Raw genomic sequence first — 25157 nt, forward strand, 5'->3', positions numbered from 1 at the left:
TTCAAGTTATTCATAAGCCTTAAAAATTTATAAAAGTTACTTTGAAAAGCAGTTCTGCTCTGAAAAGTGACTGTAAAAGCAACGTGTTTATTGATGCTCAATTATTTCTACTTTCTGAATGCACACTCCATTACAGGGCTAACAGGCAGGCTCAATTCTTAACTTGTGAATCAACACCAAAAGAATCTGCAGTCCAAATTAGCCCTTCAGTGACACCTGTGCAACCCCAGGGTCTTCAAAAGATTTGCACAGGTGTCACTGACAGAAACTTAGTAAGCAATCGTATTGGTTATGCACAAGAAGAAACCAAATCTAGCTTATTCTTCGCTGTGATAGTTCTGCAGTGCCCCAAAGTAAAAAACAGAAAAACGTAGTTTTATCACTGTTAAGAGTCTTATCTACTTTTATAAAGAGGAACCAGATCTGTTGAGTAAGGTGGTGTCATTTTTCGGAGTAGAAGTGAATTTTAAAATATCAGCTCAGCTTAAAGACAAAGAAAAAATGCCTGGAGTAATACATGTTACTTTGTGCCAGTGTTTCACAACCAGTAGTTGTCAGGGGACTTTCCTGCCCTGTTTCTGTATTAAGAGTAACGGAGGCAACAAAGGGGAGGCGGTGTTTTGTTTTGTTGTGAGCAGCCCACTAATATGACTGCCTAGTTTTATTTAAACAAAAACATTGCAGAGAAGAGAGGATGAAAACTTAAAGAAGACAAGCGACATGTAAAGGGTGGTGGGGAAGAAATCAGTCAAACTTAACTTTGCCTCCAAAGAAAATTTGGAACAATATGTGCCAAGGTGAAAATAACAAATTGTTAGGTGATTACAAATTCCCATTTCTTATTTAAGGGTTTCATATCCAGTAATCAAATTTGTTTTGACCTGGCACATATTTTTGGAAACTTTATTCGGAGGCAATGTTAAGTTTGGGAGAGGGACGTAAATTGGGGGAGGTAATAGTAAGTGGTGAAGGATTACTGACAATCAGGAAGCAGCTGGATCGCTACTGTAAAAAACTGGCAGTTCTCTTGTGAGGCCACCCTGTTAGCAGATGCTGTTGATCCTGCTGAGAGACAAGTATGTAACCTTTTTCTTTGGTCCTTTAAATATGTTTTGCCTGCCTTAGAAGTTCACTTACTTTAAAAAGTACTAATTTGAGTATAACTATTCATTATCATTATTTTATTATTACATCAATCAAAATATAGTTTCTCGTCACTTTGACCATAACTAGAAGAAATAATAACAAATATTTGTCAATTATTTTGTTGTTTGCAGTGTTGTTGTAGCTGTGTTGGTCCCAGGATATGAGAGAAAGTGGGTGAGGTAATATCTTTTATTGGACCAATGCTCTTCTTCAGGTATGGAGAAGGTAACCAGAGGGTCCAAGATAAAAGGTATTTACAGGATATACCTTGTATTTAGCTTGGACACACTGTTTACCTTCTCCAGACCTGAGGAGGAGCTCTGTGAAGCTTGAAAGCTTGTCCCTTCCACCAATAGAAGTTGGTCCAATTATTTTGTTGTCATATAACCTTTAAACAGGATAGACATAGAAAATTGTTATGGGAAAAGGTACAGTCATACTAAAAATAAGAAATTAATAAAAAGATTATTAGTAAAGTTGAAACTATGTAGAAGTAGAAAATGTATTAAACTTTTCATAGAATAATTCTTCTACTGCAACCCCCCCGCCCACACAAAAAACCCAACAATGATAAACTCCTAAGTATGAAATAAACAATTAAGGGATACAGCCACTTTATTCATATCACCTGTTCCTCCTTAATTTACAAGGACTGCATGCAAATCATGACTCCCATCTAGGCTTAACTTTGCTCTCTCTTAATTTGCATGAGTATATGTAAAGTTAAGAACATGTTACTAGGAGACTATAAAACCTCATTTCCTTACCAAGGGATCTATATATTTAATATGCTTTAACTAGGCTTGGAAGGATTAAATTTTTATTGGTAAATGTCAGCAAATGTTAATTTCACCATACACACACACACAAAGGGACAAATATTTCCATTGATAATAACTGAAATTTACAAACAGGAAAAGTAAGAAAAATGTCACTTAGGAACTTCTTAGAGTTTGATTAAGGATACTTACTTTATATATTTTGCCATCAAGTTCACCATTTGTGTTTTAATGGTTATAAAGCTTTAACTTTACAAATCTTGCTGTCTACTGTTGTTGAATAATTATGGTCTGACACCCCCCCCCAACAGTGAAAATGTAAGTGGATAAAAATTGGAAAAAATGCTTAAACAAACATCAATAGTATTCATCAATATTACAAATAAATCAAAATTGAGTTCTGACAAGCCTAGCTATAACTTTAACAGAAAGGCTGCTGAAATAGAAATGGTCAAATATGTCAAATATTGGTTGGTAAATGTACCAATCAGGAATATCTACATATTCTTACATTTATGTAAGATACTGTGGATGGGATCCACGAAGGGACTTATGCATTGCAACTCTGAGCAACATCTCACCTAGAAATCACAGGAGCAACATTGTGAACCGCAAAGCCATGTTAGGGGCTTAGGTACTCTATACAATGAATGGGGAGAGACAGGCACCTCAGAGTGCAATCCCCCAGCGTGCTAGATGGGGAGCTGCCTAAGCTAACCAATGGGAGATGCTGAGGAGAAGGGTGTGGGCTAAGCCCTGCCCCTCTCTCAGAGATAGGCACCTAAGTTTCTGGGCTGCAAGAAGGCGCCCAGCTCTGCTTAGCAATCCACAAACAGGATCCCACCTCGTGGAGTCAGGTGGCTTGGGAGCTTAAGCGATTTCTTGTAGGACTGAGTTAGGCACTCCACAAAATGGGATGGGGATGCCATTGCCCATCTCCTAACATTTAGCCCACCGGTTAAAGCACTTTCCTAGGATATGGGAGACCCAGGTTCAATCTCCCCTTCTCTGCCAGGGGGAGAAATGTGGGAGACCCCTGTTCAAATGCTATCGGAATACTCTGTGAACTATTCTGATATAGGGTTGTGGCCTAATAACTACTTAAGTATTTACAGTGGAACAATCATTGGGCCAAAGGAGGGATTGAGCCTAAGTTTTCCACAGTCCAAGTGAGGGCTCTAACAATGGGGATAAGGTTAGAAAGTGGATGGTGACATCTTTCTCTGTCGGGATTTTGAATGGGACCTGATCCAGTAGGTGTGTTCAGAGGCTGCCTAGTGGATTAGGCCCTGCATGTGATTTAGGTGGCCAAATGGCTATCTTTCCCTGGTTTGTGAATTGCTCTGGGGCTCAGGCTATGTCTACACTACTGTGGTAAGTCGACCTACGCTATGCAACTCCAGCTACGTGAATAACATAGCTGGAGTCAACGTACCTTACGCTGAGTTACCGCGGGGTCTACACCACGGGGGGGGGGGTCGACGGGAGAAAATCTTCCGTCGATTTATCTTACTCTTCTTGTCAGGAGTAGAGTTCAGGGGTCGACTGGAGAGGGATCTGCTGTCGATTTGGCGGGCCTTTAGTAGACCTGCTATATCGACCGCTGGTGGATCGATCTCAGAATGTCGATCCGGGCTGTAGGGTAGACCTGCCTTAGGTGGGAGAGAGGTCTCCAGATGCCTAGAATGAGGCAGCAGTGCACATGCCCAGAGGCAGAAACTTAGGCTGTGAGTTTAGGCACCCCCAGGATTCAGCATGAGTTTTGTGGATCAAGGTGAAGGGAAAAGTGGGACTTAAGCACCTAAGTACCTGTGTGGATCCACCCCATATATTCAACACAATCAGTAACCGCAAAGATAGCATTTTCCTTTTATTTATAGAAAAATCTTAGTGCTCATTCAAAATATTTCACTGGTAGAGAAGTTAGGGAGCTCTGACATACATTCTCAGGCACCCTTTGATTAAATTAGGGCCTGACTGCAAATACATGTGGGTAATAATAAGTAAGAGCCAAGGGCTCGGACTCAGGATTTAGTACTGTGCTTTGAACAAGAACTGATTCAGACATTAACAGCCAATTAAAAAAAATAATTAAGATTAGATGCCTTTGCGTTTGAGTGGCCAACCTGAGACATCTTGGACCTGATTTTCAACGGTACTGAGCAGCTGCAGCTCCCATTCAGTTTAACTGAAGTTGTGGGTGCATGGCACTTCTGAAAATTGGGCCTACAGGGTCTCACGTTGGGCATTCAAAACGAGCGACCACTCTTGAAAAGTTTTGGCTAAACCCCACTTCGCCAGCGTCACCTCAGCTCGGTGGAGGTCCCTGACCAGCGTAGCTCAAAAGCGGTTTTGATTTGGGGTCTTGAAATAAAGGTGATCGCACAAGCCGATTATTTGGTTTTGGGATCCAGGCCAGGGCATTGTTTCCAAAAAAGATTACTTTTGCCAAGGCCACGGTCCATTTAACAATCCCTCTCTCTGCTTTGTTTTAATCTGTTGTCGGTACAAGCCACAAAAGTTCCTTTCGCCGGAGGAGAGGGAACAGATCGGGCAGCAGTTATCCCCTGCAGACGTGCTTCTCTTGCCTGGGAGGGTTTTTTCCCCCGACACAACACCACAGCCCAGAGAAAACAAGGGCGGCGGGGGGGTGTGGGGGGGGATTAACACCCTCCCCACTCCCAGCGCTGCAGAGGGACTCTGGGGCAGGTGCAGTACCTGAGCCGATTCTGAACGCCCTGCTGGAGGCTGCCAAGCCAGGGCACCCGCAGGGGTTGGCACGGGGCAGCCAAGCCCCCCCCCGAGCGCTGCCCAGCCCCGAGGCGCCCTGTCCCAGCTCCCTCCCGCGCGGGAGCGGAGCGTGACCGATCCCCGCGCGCCCGGGCAGGGCCACGGGCAGGAGCGTGGTCGGGACTCGGAGGGCGGCAGGTCTCGCCCGTCCTGCGGGGGTTGGGGGGGAGGGGGGCGGGGCGCAGCCGGAAGCCGGCGAGACGGGCTGAGCGAGGGGCGACGGCCCCGCTCCCGAGGTCCACGCGGGGGCGGTGACTCACGCCCGCCCAGACGCCTGCCAGGGAGGGGCGGCAGCGCGAGCCCCCGGGCTCGCGCCGCGCATGCGCGGCAGCCCCAGCCCGGAGTTGTGAATGGTGCGGCTGTTTGGCCGGAGTTTACGAGCCGGGGAGGAAGTCGGAGGGGGAGGGGGCTCGAGACGCGCGGCGGCGGCGGCAGCGCGAGCTCTGGCGGTTGCTGCTGCTGCACTCTGGGCGCGAGGCGGCGCGGCCGGGGGAGGGGGCGCTGGGAGCCGTCGGGGGTCGGGTCGTGGCGGGGGGCGGGGGTCGCGAACAAAGGGCAGCGGGGCGAGCCGCCGGGGCTGGGGAGGCAGCAGCGGCGGCCCCACCATGCCGCGGGTTGTCCCCGACCAGCGGAGCAAGTTCGAGAACGAGGAGTTCTTCAGGAAGCTGAGCCGCGAGTGCGAGGTGAGGGGGGACCCCTCCCCCCCCCAAAGGGGAGCCGTGCCCGCCGCTGCGGGGGAGCCCGGCGGGCAGCCGCCGCGAGCGCCGCCGTCGCCCCGTCCCGGGCCGGTGGCGCCCGCCGGCTGCCCGCCCGGGGTGCGCTCGCCGCACTCCGCCTCCCCTTATCTCTCGCGGCCGGGCGGGATTCCGCCTCTGATTTGCCTCCTGTGCCCCGCAGATTAAATACACCGGCTTCAGGGACAGACCCCACGAGGAGCGGCAGGCCCGGTTCCAGAACGCCTGCAGGGACGGCCGCTCCGAGATCGTAAGTGCCGCGCCGCCCGCACCCTCCCCTCCCCCCATCCCATCCACCTGGGCCGCTCGCTTGGCCCCCGTGCGCCGCACAGACCCGCCGCCCGCGTGAGCAACCCGGAACTGTGCCGAGCCCGGACACCCGGCCCGCTGCCTAGCGCCCGCCGCCGCCGCCGCCGAAACAAAGCTGCGGATGCGGAACGCTCCAGCGGCAGGAGCCACTTCCTTATTGCCTGCCCCGTTCCGGCGCGCGGAGCGGGAGAGCCCTCGGTGCGGCCGCCGCTGTAAATTGCCTGCTGTTGGCGCGGCCGGGCGCTTGGTCCCCGCGTTTATCAAACCCCAAGCTCCCCCACCTCCGTAGGTTGCGTAAACACCCCCGCGCCCCCCCCCCGCTCTGTAACTCGCTGTTGTTGCTGCCGCCAGCAAAAGTGTTTGGACAGCCTTTTTTTCACTTTATAGGGAATAAAAAAGGGAAACTAAAAACCAAGTTAAACCAGCCATCCGCTTCTGTGAAGAAATACCTGTGTCTCTCTGTCCAGCAGCTTAACTAAAACGTATAGTAACGTTTTAAAAATACTTTAAGGAAGAGGAAAAACAAGGAGGAGTCCTTGTGGCACCTTGGAGACTAGCAAATTTATTTGGGCATAAGCTTTCGTGGGCTAAGACCCACTTCATCAGATGCATGGAGTGAAAAATACAGTAAGCAGTCTATATGTTATAGCAAATAAATAAATAAATATTGCTTACTGTATTTTTCACTCCATGCATCTGATGAAGTGGGTTTTAGCCCACGAAAGCTTATACCCAAATAAATTTGTTAGTCTCCAAGGTGCCACAAGGACTCCTCCTTGTTTTTGCTGATACAGACTAATGCAGCTACCACTCTGAAACCTTTAACGCTTAAAGTCATTGATTTAAAACTCTCATGGATGGGTGGGGCAGAGTGGATGCTGTTCGAGGGATGTTTTGTAGAAATGTTTTGTAGAAGTTATCAGTTTCAGTATGTAGGATTCATAATATATATTCTGTGACTTGTTTACAAAGTATCCCATGATTTATTTAAAAATAAGTACTATAATATAAATACATCAAATGTTGATTTAAACAATTATTTACTTATCTGTCCCCTAGGGAATGGGCCTTGCATTGGAACATATAGTGGTTGTGCTTCTAAAGTGTAGCATCCGGTTGCGGAAAGCTTTAGTTATAGATGTACTCTAGAAAAGAAAGGGAAGATACATTTTCAATAACATTTAATATTCTCCATATACCAGTATTTGCTTCTATAAAAGATAATTTTAGAAAACTTTTTTTGCCTAATAGTAATAGCTAATGCTGCTATTACTAGAGGAATAAAAACATATGTATCTTGTACATTAGGATTTAAAAGTAGTGTTATGTATGTGAAAAAGTACTTTATAGCCAACAAAATGATCTGTGAGAGTATATTGGCAGTTCTTCCTTCGCCATTGCATATATTGAAATTATAAGCTACTTATTTCAACTTTAAATTCTTTTGTCAAGGAAGTAGTGACTTCCAGGAATAAATAAGACTCATATGAAATTGTTCTGAACTCTAGCCTATCATTTGGTTAAAATGAATTAGTAAATAACCTTGATGTACTGAAATTTAAAATGGAAAAAAAATGCAGTCACCGAAAGCTTTTTGAAATAGAGTAAATCTTTTCTAAATCAAATAAGGCACATTTCAAACTAAACTTTAACGTTTGAAATATTGGATTTTTTCTTAGTGATGGTACTAGTCGACCACTGTGATCCATGAAGTAAAAGAGAAGATTAATATGGCTCCATGTAGTCAAAAAGTGACTAGAATTTGTTTCCTGATTTATTTCTGCTTGATGCTTCTTGAATAAGATCTGTATTTTGTAGCGTGCTTGTTAGTGATATGGTTGGTTGTACAGTTCCTTAAAACATTCATATTGAAGTCACCGATTTTTTTTTTTTAAACAATGAAAATGGTGGCAGAGTTTTCCTCTTCATTAAGGGTTTATTTCAAGTGAGATGAGGATTTACCTGATTTTTGATATTTGTAAGAATTTTCATTTGTTGTGGCATATATTTGGCTTAATAAAAGACTTCCATATGCTTATCGTAAACCTATGTTACTACATAGAAAAACTAGGGATTTTTTATGCACAGTGTACATAGTGGAATATACCTTTACACAAATTATTAAAATAAGTTACTGTATTTACTTTGTGAATAGAAGAGGGAGTATTCTAATATAGCCGATTCCTATTATACTAGTTATCATCCATTTTCAACAGTTGTCTAATACAGCTAGAGTGTATTGTGTATTGTAAGTGAGCAAAGTTGATAGAGAATCTGTAGAAAAAAGTAGATACTATTCAAACCCCTGCGTAGCAAATCTCTTGGGTTTGTTTAAATTATTGTGTCACTGAGCATGATTCTTTTTTTAATTTTAAAAAGTTTACTGTTGAAAACAATTATGGATGGAGAAAAACATAAATTTTTGCTAGCTTTTAAGGTTCCTGAACCGGTGGCAATGCACAGTATACATCTGTAACCGACCACTTCAGTGAAAACTTCAGATCTAAGCTTATAATTAGTTACAGCTAATACGGTTTGTGAAGAGTTGTTTTTGTAAAATGGGAAATTACTGTCTCTTCACTATCTCATTTCTGTGCCTGCCATCTCTCCTTGCCAGAACTCTGCCCCTTAAAATCTCCGGTGATGCCTGTTACACACAGTTTTTCAGTCTATTATAATAATAAGAAATGGCTTCTTCTTTTCTTGACCTAAGACATCTGGTTTGGTCCAGTAAGACTGATTGCTTGTTACACATCCATTTAGAAAGTGAGGGTATTGTATGATCAAAGTTTTAAAAACTAACCAGTTAATTCAGTAAAAAAAAGTTATGTAGATGATTTGCTATAGATAAAGAATTTATTCTCATTTCTACATAGGAAGGTTTGTGCCTTGTGATGGCAGTGTGTCCAGAAGTAGTCTAAAAGTAATATAAAGATGGAGTTAGGACATAAATGCGTCATACAAAGGTCACTGTTCTCTAACTTCAGACCAAAGTGATCGTGACATGAACAATTTTTTAAAATCAAACAAGTCATTACTGAGATGTAGTCTTAAATTTATCAGTGGTATATTGTTTTGCGTATTTTGAGGAGAAAGCCTACCTACAGCCACAATAATCTTCCAAAAGTGGTGGTTGTGCATGTGCAATAACTCCCCTGACACTTACTGTACATAAATACTCAGTTAACCTGAATGGTTCTGAACAAGTTCTTCTCGTCTATTAGGTAATGAAAAGCCCTTTTGGAAAAGAAAAATAAATGTAACCAATAACCTTTACAGTCTATTGATCCATAAAACTACTTTTGAAACTTAAAACCCCCCAAACCCTGTGTTAAGCATATTTTCTGGGTAGATTTAAATAGTCTTGGTCTCTTGCGTATACATATTTTATAATCACCTATAAATCTTTTATGGTAAATCTTTTAAGTTCAAATGGAAATTGTTTTTTTAATGTTGAACACTGTGACAAAAGCCAAGAGCTTTAAAGGGCCATATCCAACCTAAAACAACCGCTGGCTGCCTGACCTGCAGAAAGTCTGTCCTATTTTGAAGTCACTCTATAACCTTGGTATCAGAGTGCTGATGTGGTGGCCTGTTCCTCCTCTTTGTTGTGACTGCATAATATTGGTTTAGATGTTACATGACCATCAGGTTTCCACTTGCTCTGTCATTTATGGCAGTCAGACTCATGGGAATGACATCCTGATGAGGATGGAAGACTGGAATTCCTTCCATGGCTGACATCTAATCAACATGGGAATAACTTGAAAAGCCCTGGATTGACAGGCACCCCTCTCTCCTTTCTAGAGCTCAACCAGAAAGCCAGAAATAGGGTTTATGGGACTGTAGACTATGTGCTAGCTCCCTACAAAACACTAATAATGATGGATGGTCAATACATCACTGATTTTTTACGTACATACCGATAGTAGTCAGACATGCATATCTGCTGATTGGGAGAATAGGAGAGGCATCCCCAGCCTACACACAGTAGGGTTCCTTTGTGTGTGTGTGTGTGTGTGTGTGTGTGTGTGAGAGAGAGGGAGAGGGAGAGGGTGAGTGGGTTGGGGAAACATGGCAATAACAGCCACGTTTACATGATACATTAGATGGGCTATTGGATTTTGTACATGGACTATTGATCTAATATAATTCGTTGGGGGGTGGGGGAACACAATGCTGCTAAAAATTCACATGATAAAAGTCTCACTATTTTTAGATAGCCTGTATCTGGCCTATAGACTAAGGCTGCACAGTTCCAGTGGGCGTTGGCATGCATTCATATTTTCTGTCATCTTTTCTATTCTTTTCCCCGTCTTCAAGCTTTTCTGTGATTTCCTGGATACATGTAAAGATTTCTTCTCTTGGTGCTGCATGCTAGGTTGACTTGTCCCCGAATAGAATATATTACTGCAGAGCTAGCATCCATGGGCCTTCAGAAACTTGTGCAGTCTGGAAAGCTGCAAAATTCAGCTGGGTCAACCCTTTCAGTGTTTTGTATTAGCGTGTACATGTTTGTTTTTAATAACAGCCTTAGTTTTTAAAGGCTAAAAATGCAGAGAAGATGGTAGTAAAGCTGCTTGGCCATGTTGGTGTTACTGCATTGTTGATTCAGAACAGTGTTTAAATCTAGAAAATTGTTTTTCAAAATATTGTATTTACATATGAGCAAACAAAAAACTACAAAGTGGGAAAATGATGTAATGCAAGGAATCTCCACCAGAGTTCTGATGACAATGGCTCTAGTTCTATTCTTACGGTTTACATGTTACGTGAACCTGTTGATGGAGTACATCCTTAAGTTACACTTCTGTCTAGCTTTTTACTACACGTTTTTAAAATGTTTTTTTTTATATGTTTTGTATTCTAAACAGATTAATATACTGGTGCAATATCACCTTGATACTAATGACCGCTGTCGTCAATTTTAATGACTGTCTGTGTTAGCTTAATGGGAATGCTCAAAAACTGCTTATAAGAGAAAGTCAATAGCTAAAACCTAATCACGGGATATTAGTCTCCTTCTGCTACAAAAATGTCAGGGCAAAGCAGGTTTCATTTTCAGTGTGAGAGATATTGATCCTGTGACACTGTTCTACTACAATGACTTATACAAAATGATGCAGAGCGAACTATATTTTAAGTGCAGTAGAGTGATTTTTTTTCTTACCAGTAAATTGCTGAATTCTGCGTTGCTTAGAGCAGTGATTCTCAAAGCCAGTCTACTGCTTGTTCAGGGAAAGCCCCTGGTGTGCCGAACCAGTTTGTTTACCTGCAGCATCTGCAGGTTCGGCCGATCGCAGCTTCCACTGTCCGTGGTTTGCCGCTCCTGGTCAATGGGGGCTTCAGGAAGGGCGGCCAGCACATCCCTCGGCCCACACTGCTTCCCGCAGCCCCCATTGGCTTGGAGCAGCGAGCCGCGATCGGCCGAACCTGTGGACGCGGCAGGTAAACAAACCGGTCCAGCGCTCCAGGGGCTTTCCCTGAACAAGCGGCGGACCGGCTTTGAGAACCACTGGCTTAGAGGAAACATCTATTTTATGCTCCTCTCAATAAATCATCTCCCTAATTCAGCTTATTTTGAGCTGTATTTTTATGTACTTTTTATGAATAAACTGTTTTCTGGATTAGTATTCTTTTAAATTTAAGTGAATAATGGTAGTCAGTCCAGAAATTTGATTACAAGACATTCTATTTGATATAACTGTATTTTAACGGTATGTTCTGGTATAAGTGTGTATCCGTGTATGCATATTTACACACTGTACTATAGCATAACTGAAACAGTGAATCAGAATTCTACTTCAGCCCACATTATTTTACCCCTCCCAGCTGTGCAAGTTGGAGCTCTCTTTCCCTGTTCAAATTGCTGTGATATGCATGAGTCTAAACTTCTTATGAATGAAAATGAAACTTTATTTTCAGTTGAAGGTCATGGTTTTCTTGAATACAAGGGTACTCATTTCTGATAAGGTTAAGTTAATGTACCTTCAAGAGTTTTTGAGAGAGAATATAACAGATTTCTTATACATGGAAATCTGCTAATCTGGATTTCTCTGAAGTGTTTGTTCACTCACACACTAGCTATGGTGGCAATAAGATTTCACAACTTGACAGCGTAATATTATATAGTATATGGAGGGGTACATTGATGGTGCGTTCGCTCACCTGTCTGTCAGCATGCAAAATAAGGGTAAATAAATATTTTCCTTGCATTTTTGTCTTTAGATCTCAGGTAATATGCCTCCTGGATTTATATATCTGTGAAAAACAGATAGGATTTTTTTGTTCAAAATCTGTGCTCCCAGTAACAAGTCTCTGCAGCTCACTTTCTTCTGAAAGTTCTTCTAACTGGGAAAAATGCTACTTTTTACAACATGTAAGCACTTTTTTAGTAGGTTTTGGTACTGAGTTGTTGGTACGGGATTTCCTGACAGAATTCTGAAATAACAGATTCTAATGTCAGCAAAAACTGATTTGAAAGAAAGTATTGATTCCATGTTGTATTTTATATCCGAAGCAGCCAATGGCAAATGTTGTCAAAATGGAATCAGATGTTTGTAACTTAATACTTAAGAAAAATGATGAGTGCATGTTTTTGACTTTAAGTATTCTCTATGCTGCTTGGCTTAAGACATAAACTGATGTAAAAATAAATGACTGCCTGCATAATTTATGTAATGTCTTGCTCCCTGATCCTGTTTGTATTGATTTTTCTAAAAGGCTTTTGTGGCCACAGGAACCAATCTGTCTCTCCAGTTTTTTCCGGCCAGCTGGCAGGGGGAGCAGCGACAGACACCGACCCGGGAATATGTTGACTTTGAAAGAGAGGCAGGCAAGGTAAGAAGGAAATTGTTGCAATTCAAAGATTTTTATGTGCAGTGTCAGTGGGCTTTTAATATAAACTGTGTGTTGTTCGAAATTCTTAGTGTTCCACAGTTCAATGCATAGTAGAGTTAGTTATAAAAAATACCAGTGAAAATTATTAAGATGAAGTCTGCTGAATTCCTCTAAGGATTGTTAAAAATAAATTTAATTGTAACTTGTTTTAAAATACTTTTTATATTTCTTGGGGAAAGGTATGTGGGGTAATACTTGGTTCTTTCCTTCTATTAACTTTCATTTATTTTGGAGGGCAGAAGCCCACTTCTTCATAATAAAATGCTTAGGAAAAACTGAAATTTGTTAGTTTTTAATATACAGTAGACACACCTTTGGGACTACATTAAAATTACAGACCTTAACTAGCAAGTTATCTTTGAGACTAATGAAAATTTCTCTCTGAGCACATTCCCTTGGCAGGGCTCAGGTTGGCAATTCATATGAAGTGTAGGAATTGCTTGCTCTTGTTCTTCCACTAGACATTTGTGCTTGACTTTCACCATCGCAAATTATAAAGAATAAATACTACTTTTAAATAAATTGCTGACTCTGCCTGTTTTGCTGTTCTGAAATGGTTGATCCACAGACTAAAATTCCTTAATGGCACAGTGGTACTCTATTAGTGTTTGGGTTACGTCGTTCATCTCAGAAAACTTGTTTGAGAGGCACTGTGATAAATTTACTGGGGATTTTTTGGGGTTTTTTAAATGTATGGTTTCACTATATAGGAAAAACACTTAAAAACAATGCTTAGTGGATATGTTTCTCTATACTATGTAAGCTATAGGGGCCTGATCCAAAGCCATTGTAGTTAGTGGGACTTTTCCATTGACCATGGGCTTTGGGTCAGACAGTGTATATACTCTTGGACTCCCCCCAGGGCCGGGTAACTTTTCTGTACTTTTTGTTTTCTAATAACTCTCTTTTTAGAAAGATTCTTAAAGGGACTTCCTCAACTTAAAACTCACACTATCTGTTTTCAACCTCCTTTTGTTACAAGTAACTACTAACATTAAAATAACTGAAAGACAAGGAAATACTTCATAAAGTTTTACATAGCCTATTGGGTTTTCCCACATCAGTATAAATAGGAAAATCCAATTGCAAAAGCACAAAAATTCTCAGAGGACTTACTTGGGGTCAAATATGGTACCTGAAGTTTCTTTTTAACTCATATTTTGAAATTAACTGGAGTTCAAGTTGATAGTATCATGTTTGTGTTTTGTAAACCTATTCTACTGTAGTGTGGAAGCCTGCAAAAGTTTTTAAAAAACACATTTTGGGCAGGGAGCAGCAGGGGAAGGCTGGGTACTGGCTTTTGTGGTGAACAAGATGAATTGAGTTTGGCTCTTACTGAAAAATATTGATTCTGGCTCATAACTGAATGAGGAATTTTTTCTTGTAACATAGCAGACTGAAGTCTGTTTTTGCCTATTCCAAAAATAAACAATTTTATTTACTTCCTTGATTTTTTTTTTTTTAACTTTGTTTCCTTGGAATGAATTTTTAAAGTGGTGAATTAAGAACTTAAGAATGGCCATACTAGGTCAGACCAATGGTACTTCTAGCCCAGTTGCCTGTGCCAAATGCTTCAGAGGGAATGCACAGAACAGGTTAATTCATAAAGTGATCCATCCTCTGTTGTCCAGTCCCAGTTTCCAGCAGTCAGAGATTTAGGGAGACCCTGAGCATAGCATTGTGACCCTGAACATCTTGGCTAATAGCTATTGGTGGACCTATTTGCCATGATCCTATCTAATTTTTTTTAACTCAGTTGTACTTCTGGCCTTCACAACATCCCTGGCAACGAGTTCCACAGGTTGACTGTACATCATATGAGGAAGTACTTTCTTATGGTTTGTTTTAAACCTGCATCCTATTAATTTGTTAGCTTTTTTTTGTGGGGGGGACGACTGCTGCACGTTGAATAGATGTTTTCAGAAGACTATCCACAATGTCTCCAAGATCTTTCTTGAGTAGTAACAGCTAATTTTGTGTGTATTGTTGGGATTATGTTTTCCAAGTGCATTACTTTCCATTTATCAACACTGAATTTCATTTGCTATTTTGTTGCACAGTCACCCAGTTTAGTGAGATCCATTTGTAACTCTTTACGTTCAGCTTTGGAGTTAATTATCTTGAATAATTTTGTACTGTCTGCAAACTTAGCCACCAGATTTGCAGGAACTTAGTATATGCTACTGCAAAGCCAGATAGAATTGATCTTATCACTATATACTACTTCTTGCTTTTTAGATGTTAGTTTATAGTAAACTTTCAGAATATTTGGCTAAATAAGTCGTCTTCCATATTTTTTCATTTAAGGCCATTTAGAAGTAGAAGATCATCCAATAAAACATGAATGGTATTGTACTGTACTTTGAACAAATCATGAATTCCTGGGTGTGATTTAACGTTATTATAAATCACATGTGACATCAAGCTTGTACTATACAAACTTGTTTTAAAGTGAATCTGCTCCCATAGCATGTTGAGAAGAGAAGCAAACAGGGCCGAAGTGCATTATGATATCAACAGAAAGCACCTGATGGCATTATAGTATTGTAGTTTAGTTGTCTGTCACTTACTCTTTATATAACTTTGTAAGGAGTTTTATTATGTTTTTTTTTTTTTTTTGCACATATTCAACTGTCTCTACACTCAGATGTGATTTCTGTAGCTCCATGCAACAATTTTTTGTAAGCTTTAACTCTTGAGGCAGTGGCATAATGTGTGTTTGTTCGTCACTGGAGCTGTGCCAGCAAGGCATGTTTTTAATTATATGAATAAAATATAGGCTATTGAGGGAGCTGTCATTTAATTATTATTCTAGGCATAACTCTGGGATCCTGAACGTAGATAAAGTTAAACTTACCAATACTGGAATCTTTTTATTCTAGAATTCTTTACTGTTTCAGAGTGTTTGGTTAACCAACTAATGTCCCAGAAATAGTTTATTCAGAATTTGTAAGTGCGTTACTGCCATCTATAAACAGTTTTTGTCCTTAATCATGTAATTTTATTCTCCAGATAAACAGTTTTCTAAGGAAGCTTTTAAAAAACATTCCATAGTTGAGACCAGTTTGTTGTCCAGGGATAATGAATTAGCATCCTGTTCTTTATCCACAGAATAGGAGTGTGACATACGAGGCCTTTTTGAGGATAACAAATTCCTTAATAGTTATTAGGACTCTGGGGGATAGATCTTCGCAGACAGATAAGTGCAGTTTGAGTTATTTTGTACCTACGAGGATATATACATTCTAGAGGCAAATTTTCTAGAGCCTAAAGATCATAAAACAAAATCTTTCAACAATCTTCTAAAAATAAAAAGCTCAAAAGAAGTGTAGGAGTTACACAGTGGATCAGACTTGTGGCCCACCTAGTCCAGGGTCCTGTCTGACAGATGTTTCACAGGGAGGTTCAAGAAACCTAGCAGTAGGCAGATGTAAGGTAATCTGCCCACATGAATGTCTCATCCTCATCCCTATGAGTTAGAGTTTGGTTTAAACATAAGGTTTTATTTCTTTTTGGATTCCCTTTGCTAGCATTAACTATTGTAACTCTGGATATTTTTATCATCTATGTAAAAGTTGAATCTGTCTCTGAATATTGCATTGTTTTTGATGTCAACAACATGCCATGGCAGTGTGGCCTGTATTGTGAGAAAGTATTTCCTTTTATCAATTTTGAATGTTACCTTTTAATTTCATTGAGTGTTCCTTGTGTTTTTCTATTATGAGAAAGAGAAAACAGAAGCCCCTGATATTATTTTAAATACTTTTATTATTGTAAAGTTAAAAATATTCTACTCTTTTCCATCTCTGTCCATGTGAGGTTTTTCTATGTCCCTAATCATTTTTGTCATGCTTCTCTGAACCTATTCTAATTTTAGAACACTGTATTTGATGTATGGCAACCAAATATTGCACACAATATTCCAGAGGAAGCTGTGCCACTGAGTTATATAAAACTTTATATTCTTCCCCATATTAATCTCCATTTCATTCCTTATGTAGTTTAACATCTTGTTTGCTTTTTTTGACGACAGTTGCACATTGATCAGAGGTCCTCCACACAGCCTGCCTCCAAGATGCCTGTGTCTTTTCTTGAGTTCATATAGTAAATTTAGACCCTTGTAAAGTGTTTGAGTAACTGAAATCTCTTCTTCCATTTTGCATTAATTAGTATTGACATTGTCTGCCGTTCACCTAGTTTAGGTCCCTCTGACATTCATCACTCTTCAAATTATGCCGTGTTTGACATCATTAATAAATATATTAAACACTGGACGGAGTGTGGCACATTGAGGCACCCTGCTGTTAACCTTTTGCCAAGATGTAAATTGACCATTTATTCCTATTTTGTTTTCTGTTTCTTACCAAGTTTTTCATGCATGACCGTGCCTCTCAGACCATGACTTAGTCCCTCATTAGAAGCTGAAGAAACTTTCTCAAGGTCCCGCTGGAAGTATAAATAAATTGTTAACCAGTTCTGCTTTATCCACTACTTTACTGGCACATTAAACATTCTTAGACATTAACAAGACAGACTTTTCTTCGCTGAAAGCACGCTAGTTGGACTCAGTCATGTCCTGATGTTCACTTTTTAATTACCTTTCGAACCAGTTTACTGAGGTGACGCTTACTGGTCTGTAATTCCCCAGATCGCCCCTTGCACCTTTTTAAAATGGATTTAGAATATTTTTCTATCCTTCAATCCTTTGGTATGGTGGCTTTTTTTAATGGGGTTTCATATTTTTGATCGCAGCTCAGCTGCTTCATGCTTGAGCTCCTTCAAAACTCTTGGAGGTGTACCATCTGGGCCTGGTGACTTATTTCTTTTTAAATGATCAGTCTGTTCCAGCATCTCTTCTTCTGACACCTCAGTCTCTTATAGTACCTCATCTTTATTGCCAAAAAAGGTCAGGTCTGTAGTAGGTATTTCCCTGACATCCTTTGTGGTAAACTGATTCAAAAAATGAGTTAGTTTCTCAGACATGTCCTTATCTTCCTTAACTGTTCTTTAACCTTTGGTAATCCAGTGGACCCATCAGTTTTTTTTCAGGCTTCCTGCATTTAAATAATTTGTTTTTATACCTATTTGCTCTTAAATCCATTTTTATCCTTCCAATTTCCCTCTTATGTACGCCTTATGCATAACTCTAATGTTGTCATTGCAGACTGACACACTTTCAGAACAAAATCTTTAGGTTAGCAACTTTTTTAGCATCTCCATACTTACTGAGATTCATCTTTTTCTAGTGGTCTAAACTCGGCCATCCGCACTGTAAAGGCAAGATGTCAAATTTCCTAATACCAGCCTCTAGCCTCCTAATATTTGTCAAAGTGAGAATGAAAATAGAATAATTGTATGAGTTAACTTTTATAGTGGGGAGCCAGCTATAAGATTTATGAGTGTTGCATGGATTACTATAGTTTCTGAAGTCCTTGCAGCATAGGTTTTGGGGAATATCCAATCTTTGGGTTTTTTGTGATTCTCCTTTGTTCACACTTTGGCCTCTGTTTACTAGACTGAATTGTTGCAGTTGTGTGGTTTCATATTTTTTTCAATGCGAGAGAGAAGTAAAAGCTTCATCTCCTTAAAGATTTGATTGAGTCTAGCTCTTTGTGAAATTCAGGTAAAAGAGTTCCTCCACCTATTTAAAAGGAATTGTGCAAACCTATGAGTTATCTAGACACTTACTACTAAAAATCTTGGTAACTTAAAATGATTTTTCTGTAAATTATTGGAATGCATCTTAAGTTATTTTATCATTCCGATTGAGTATTGGAATACACGAGTAGCTGTGATAATTATTGGGCCTTAGAACTGGATTGATTTTCCAGATAAGCTTTAATTGGTATATGTTCATTTATTTTGGTTGGGATTTGTAAAGGAGCCTAGGAGACTTAGGCACTCAATTTCCAGTGACTGTCAATGGAAACTGGATGCCTAACTGTTTGGCTGCTTCAAAAATCTTCCTTTTCATGTTCTTTGATGGTAAAAGCTATTGAATATTAGCAAAGCTGGTAGCAAAGGGATGCCACTGATGTGGAGAGTAAAAGGATTACCTCTGATGAGGATATACCGTTTTAAAGGAAAGAACTCTAAGGCTTCATCTTTGCTTTTAGCTGTAGCACTTCAGTATAGACCCTCACTACAGCGACAGGGAGGGGTTTATCACATTACTGTAATAAATTCAGAGGTGGGCAAACTATGGCCCGCAGGCCACATCTGGCCCCCGGGACTGTCCTGCCCGGCCCCTTAGCACCTGGCTGGGGAGGCTACCCCCTGGCCCCTCCCCTGCAGCCATACTGCTGCATGGGCAGCGCTCTGCGTGGCGGGGCTGCACGCTCGTGCTGGGCAGCGCGGCAGCATGTCTGGCTCCGGCGGGGCTGCCAGACATGCTGCTGTGAGTGGCATGGTAAGGGGGTGGGGTGCAGGGGCGGGGGGTCCGATATGGGGCAGAGGGTCCCAGGAGGCAGTCAGGGACAGGGGGTGATTGAATGGGGCTGAGGTTCAGGGAGGGGGGGCGCTCAGGGGACAGGGAACAGGGGGTAGTTGGATAGGGCACAGGTTTGGGGGCGGACAGGGGATGGGGAACGGGGGCGGGGTTAGATAAGGGGTGGCGTCCCAGGGGGTAATTAGGGGCCTGGATCCCAGGAGGGGGCGGTCAGAGGACAAGGGGCGGGGGCGGGGTTGGATGGGTGGAGAGGTCTGAGGGGGGCAGTTGGGGTGGGAAGTGGGAGGGGTTGGATGGGGGCAGGGGCCAGGCTGTTTGGGGACGCACAGCCTTCCCTACCCGGCGCTCCATACAGTTTCACACCCCGATGTGGCCCTCGTGCCAAAAAGTTTGCCTACCCCTGCTGTAGTTGATCCACCTCCCCGAGAGACAGTAGCTAGGTTGATGGAAGAATTCTTTCACCAATCTAGCGTTGTCTATGGTGAAGTTTAGGTCAGCATAGCTGCATCAGTTGGGTGTGGATTTTTTTTTTCCAGTGTAGCCCAGCCCTTAGTAAATGAAGATCTCTTGCATGATATAAGCAATTAAATGCTTAGTAGATATTCAGCTAAAAAGTCAAGCAGGTTGGCTTATTGGTCTTCCACAACATACTTTGTGCCTGACATATAGGAACAAAATAACTCTTCTCGTACTGAGGGTTATTATACCAACCACAGGTGTTTGCCAATGTAAGGATTATCATATCTCCTGTTTACTGGTTATTATATTTTCAGATGTTTGGGCTAAAAGTAGAATATCCATACATCTCCTCTGCTTCGCAAAGATCCAGGCTTGTAGAGAAGATAAGAGTAGACAAGAAAACTAGGATTTCCAGTTGCTTTGGCTGATCTTAAAGGCACAGGTATCAGACAATACCACAGATTATGTACAGGCAGGTTCTTTGCTTCCTTTATGGAAGAATCAGGATAAACATTTTGTCCTATTCTCAATCTATCTTCAACTTGTCTGGAACTCAAGACCCAATTATTAAGTGCATTTAGTTTAAACAGGTTTTTGAGGTAGTGTAGTTTGTGTCAGTTTATTTTAACATCAAGAATTGAGTGGTTGGTGGGGAGGTCAGGAAGTGGTAACTTTTTAAGAAATCAGTCCACCCAAAAAAATTGTTAATGGTGTCTGACTTTTGGGAAATTCTCCTCAGACCATCTCTTGTCTGTACAAAACTGAAATGAATCTAATTTATTATTCTGACTAGAGTAAATTTTTCAGGAATTTGAGGTATAAAAAGCTTTATAATACCTCAAAACAACTACTTTGTTGATTTTACTAAAGAAAATTTCTAGTCATTGTTGGGAATGTTCCTTATTAGAAGCTGATTGTCTTCTATGCAGAATAAGCAAGATACTGTAAAATGTTATTGGGTGATGAAAGCTAAGTAGCTACAAAAAGTACAAAAGACAAAAATTGAATAACTTGCATTAGTTTGTCTTAATACCATACTATTTACTGAATAAATATTCATACATTAGATTATTAACAGCACTGTGTGTACCATATGTGCTTAATTTCCTTCAGAAAGTTCCTTATTTAACCAGGTATTCAACAGTATATAAGATTTGGAAGTGGGGTAAAATAGTACAACAATTATAAGCAAAACAGGCAATTTTTAACTGTCTCTCTCTTTTCAGCATAAACTATAACATTTACATTGACTTGTTTCTGTGGCGTATGTGAAACAATTTTCAGTTTCTCTCACGTTTTCTAGGGAAGTTTTACAAATGACACAATCGCCATAATTGGTACTCTTGTTGGGCGTCTCAGCAGAAAAGTCAAGGATTTGAATGGATATGAAGGCTATAGACCACACCTCCCCCCCCCCCCCCCCCCCCCCAAATTAGAAATGTTTGAAGCATGTTTACAGGGAGGTTTGAATAAATCTTTTGCCCATCTCCTTGAGAAGCCTGGGCTTTCCATATATATGACAATTTTAGTTAACAAAGGTTAACAAAAATAATGGTATTTCATTGTGTTTATTACAGTGGCTCTCAACCTTTCTTGATCAGCAAACCGCAAAAGCTAAAAAAAAAAAAAAAAAGAAAGAAATTGGCCCCTGACCTGATTTGTGAAAAATTAATTGCAAATTTGTCAAAATGAATGTAATAAAATTTAAATAAACCAAAACGAGTGGATTGAGAGAGAAAAATAACTAATACATGCAATCTAAAAGTTGAACTTGCTTTTCCAGCCATCAGTTTTTCTGTGCTGTTTTGTAGGGATGGATAGGTAAGGGTTCTCTCCTCTTCCTGTCTGCTTTCCTGGTGGAACTGGCTGCTTGGTCTATTATAGTATTGCTTCGTGCTCTCCAGAACCGAGTTGTATGTGGGAAGAAGAAGGGGGGGGTTAAAAGTTGCTGAGGGATTGGATGATAGTTAAAGGGGCAGAAGAAGTGAGTTGCTCTCCTTGCCCCTATTCGGTCCTAGTAGCATCCATAGTTGCTGCTTTTCTTTCAAACATTAGGTACTTTCTAATGGATGCACTCTCTTGCTACGTGTTTCTGAGTTCACTTCACCAATTCAGAAATGGTAGTCTAACAGACTAACAATATGTAATAGCTCGCCTTTAAACCTTGGTGCTCCATGTTCTTGGTGGGGAAAAAAACCCGCTACATCAGTTTTGCTATAACTCCTGTTTCACTTACATCAGTTATTCTTCATCTCTCGTTTATCCCTTTGTTATATCTTTTTGCTGTGTTCTGAGCTGCCTGCCTTATCTCTCCGCCCCCCGCTCCCCACCCTTGAGAGCAAATGCTATCTACCATAATGCCATCCTAGTCAATTTTATTACTAGTAGCCAAAGCACTGTTGTTCCTGAATACTACCTTATTCCGGAATAGTGCAGAAAGCTGATTATTCCTCCCTAGTCTGCTGCCCAGATGTGTGGCAGAATTCCAGTTGGCAAGCATGGTGGCCTTGCCATGTATAAATGCTTTAAGGGGAGCGCTGCAATTTATTTGTAAATTTTAATTTCCCCCTTCCCCTCACTCCCCCCCGCTACTATTTAGGTTACATTTTACCATGTATTGTGTCTACATTTAGATTAGAGGAAGCCCTTTTTGTAGTTTTTAATTGTAATTCTGTATTCTCATACCATCTCAGAATATTGAAAATAAATTTCCTCACCGATTTTTTGTAATTTTCCATCTGGAAAGCATATTATGTGTCTAAACATGGGAGAAAACAGCACAATTTTAGTTGTGTGAGTATGGTTTGTTAGTGAAATGTATGCATAGTTATAGTTAGACTTGGAAATATTGGATTTTTATCTATAAATGTTGATTTCACCGTACACTTAGAAACCAACAAAAATATTTCCATTGATGATCAGAATTTACAGATAGGCAAAGTAAGAAAAATATGGTGTGAGAACTTACTGCAGTTTGATTTAAGGATATTTACTTAGATTTGTGAAGTTTATAGTTCGCATTTTAGTGGTGATAAAACTTTTAAGTTTTTGAATCTCACCATCTGTCATTGACACCCCCCTAATTTTCTGAGAAAAATTTAAATAGATAAAATAAACATGAATATGAAATTATATAAAATAAAATTATATAATTGAAATTATATAAAATAAAAATCAAATTCTGCCAAGCCTAGTTTTAATAGAAATGTAGAAGCATTTGTCTTTTTAATATTGCATCAAAATGACAGCGTTGTTCTTTTAAAAACATATTGTATTGTGCCTCATTAAAATTAAAGAATTGCAGTTTTTCAAAAACTGCCATTTGTGTAGTAGAGAGGGTAAGGTTTAAGTCTAAAAGCCTTTGCAGGGTTTGGTCAAGTATAATGTATGCCCCATGCCCAGTCCAACAGTTCAAAATTTTTGATTATGGGAATTACTCCAGGTTTGCATGTTGGTACCTGTATTCCAGAATGCTACTGTATCAGGTTTTATCTCTTCAGAAAATAATTATGGGGAAGTAACTATCTCTCATTTAAGAATACAGTTTCGGTACAATTAAATTTTAGTTTTTCTCCACTGACTTCTAAACACAGCACTGATAATTTTTCATCAAAGAATAAAACCTGTAGTACTGGAAAATTTTATTAATCATGTCTGTTCTGTTATTGTTAGCAGTTCTCTTCAGACCAACTGTGTAGTTCATTAAAACTGCTAATTAGCTTGTTTATTGTAATCAAACATTTAACAATCCTGGAAAAGGTATCATGTTTACATAGTCACTGTAGTAGCAAAAGATACAATTGCTAATAATATGACTCTCACTTTTCTGAAAGCTACATTAAAAAATTCTGTGCAATTCACTGTAGCAGGAAAAGTGTTTTTCTGTTGTTTCGTTACGTGTCGGAAACCCAAACTCATAAGAACACGAGCAACCATACTGGGTCGGACCAAAGGTCCATCTAACCCAGTATCCTGTCTTCGGACAATGGCCAATGCCAGGTGCCGCAGAGGGAATGAACAGAACAGGCAGTCATCAAGTGATCCATCCCCTGTCGCTCATTCCCAGCTTCTAGCAAACAGTGGCCAGGGACACCATCCCTGCCTATCCTGGCTAATAGCCACTGATGGACCTATGCTCCATAAACTCATTTTGTTCGTTTCTGAACCCTGTTACAGTCTCAAAACTTAAATGTATCCGTGACTTACTTTGGCAATATGGAAAGCAGTAGAAAATTGTCTGTCATAGTTTTGAACTTCGAAGCAAGTGTTTTTCTAGCTGGAGCTGACAAATTGTGTTAGTAAAAATGAATGGCACTCCATTAATATTGAGATGCATAAATAATTTTTAAAAATAATGTCCTGAAAAATGATTTTTTTGTTTGTAATTAAAGCAGGCACCATTTAAACGTTGCTAAGCTGCTTAATGACAATCCATCAGCTTTTGCTATGGAACATGCTTTTGGAAGATGCTCTAGGATTTGGAATAAATATCCCGTTTACAAGACTTTGTTACTCTGAATCTGAATCCATATTTTTATATTGAGTGGCTATACTGAGGGAATGCTACTATTTGTTTTCCCAATAATTCTTCCAAAATTGGAGAGCTAAAATATAGATGTAGTCAGTGTTGGCATTCTTGGATAGAAATTATTGCAGCATTTTTCGATATTCATTTTAGCAGCAGAATGTTCTGAAGAGTTAGCATTTTGAGTGTGATTATCAAAAGTACTTCAGTATTCATTTAAATGGACAGCTATGAATCTATTCATTTGTATGCGAAAAGACTCCCATTACACACCTAAAACTACTGAAAATGAGTACTGTTCTCCCTCCTTGTTCTTGAGTGTTGAATATGGCAGGTGATAGACTCATTGCTGAAGTTAAAGCTAAATGACACACTTTTCTGAGAATGTAGAGGGTGGAGTTGATTCACCGTATATCATTCCTGGAAACCATTTGTTTCTTAATTTAGCTGTAACAAGTTCCAAGGTACAAAAACAGAATGAGCAAAGGATACTTTGCTCTGTGGTGGGAGAGGGAAAACTCACTGGAGTTTATAAATGTTAAATAACACTTTGACTTGCTTAGATTATAAAGAGCTGTCTAAATAATTTACAGATTAAATATTTAATATTAGGCTCAAATATTTTTAATACTTTCCCATCCAAAATTTTAGCAAAACTGAACTAGAGTTTATTAGCAATTCATAAGAACTTCTGGAAAGTTTGCAATTCAGTTGTTTAAAGAGTATTTTATCCATTTTTTTTTTTTTATTCAGCAAAACTCAAAATGTCCGATTTTTTTTTTTTTTTTTTTAGCCCTGAAATACTGAATTACGAAATGCTGTTTTTAAAAACAATACATAATTTTTCTTATTTTATATAAAATGGTAGAATTTCTACTATACAGTCCAGCATGTAAATGTTAAAACCTAATGTACCGTAATGTTCACTTCCATATGTTTCTTCAGGGTTTCCTCAGTTTCCCAAGGCTAATGGCGCATAGTAAATATAAGCCTTGATTTTGAACTCTAGCTTTCTAAAAATTGTGGAATGTGATTTACAAAATTAATATTGTGTTTTGGATATGAGG

General features: G+C 40.1%; 1 protein-coding gene across 6 annotated transcripts in view; it reads left to right on the forward strand.

Annotated features, from left to right (window-relative positions):
- Positions 1–1022: 1022 nt before the first annotated feature.
- Positions 1023–25157, forward strand: part of CBFB (core-binding factor subunit beta) — a 66657-nt gene continuing 42522 nt past the window's right edge. For 2 of the 6 annotated variants that reach the window (XM_037877659.2, XM_037877658.2), the window contains exons 1-3: positions 5123–5398; positions 5613–5699; positions 12482–12598. In XM_037877659.2, coding sequence (XP_037733587.1) covers positions 5321–5398; positions 5613–5699; positions 12482–12598 — 282 coding nt within the window. In that variant the 5' untranslated portion in view covers positions 5123–5320. Of the gene's footprint in view, positions 1077–5122; positions 5399–5612; positions 5700–11894; positions 12138–12481; positions 12599–25157 lie in introns of those variants that run through there. The other 4 variants (XM_037877657.1, XM_037877656.1, XM_043526181.1 and 1 more) reach the window with 3 other exon arrangements.

Source organism: Chelonia mydas, chromosome 12 (genome assembly GCF_015237465.2).
Source record: "Chelonia mydas isolate rCheMyd1 chromosome 12, rCheMyd1.pri.v2, whole genome shotgun sequence".
Taxonomy (NCBI): Eukaryota; Metazoa; Chordata; order Testudines; family Cheloniidae; genus Chelonia; species Chelonia mydas.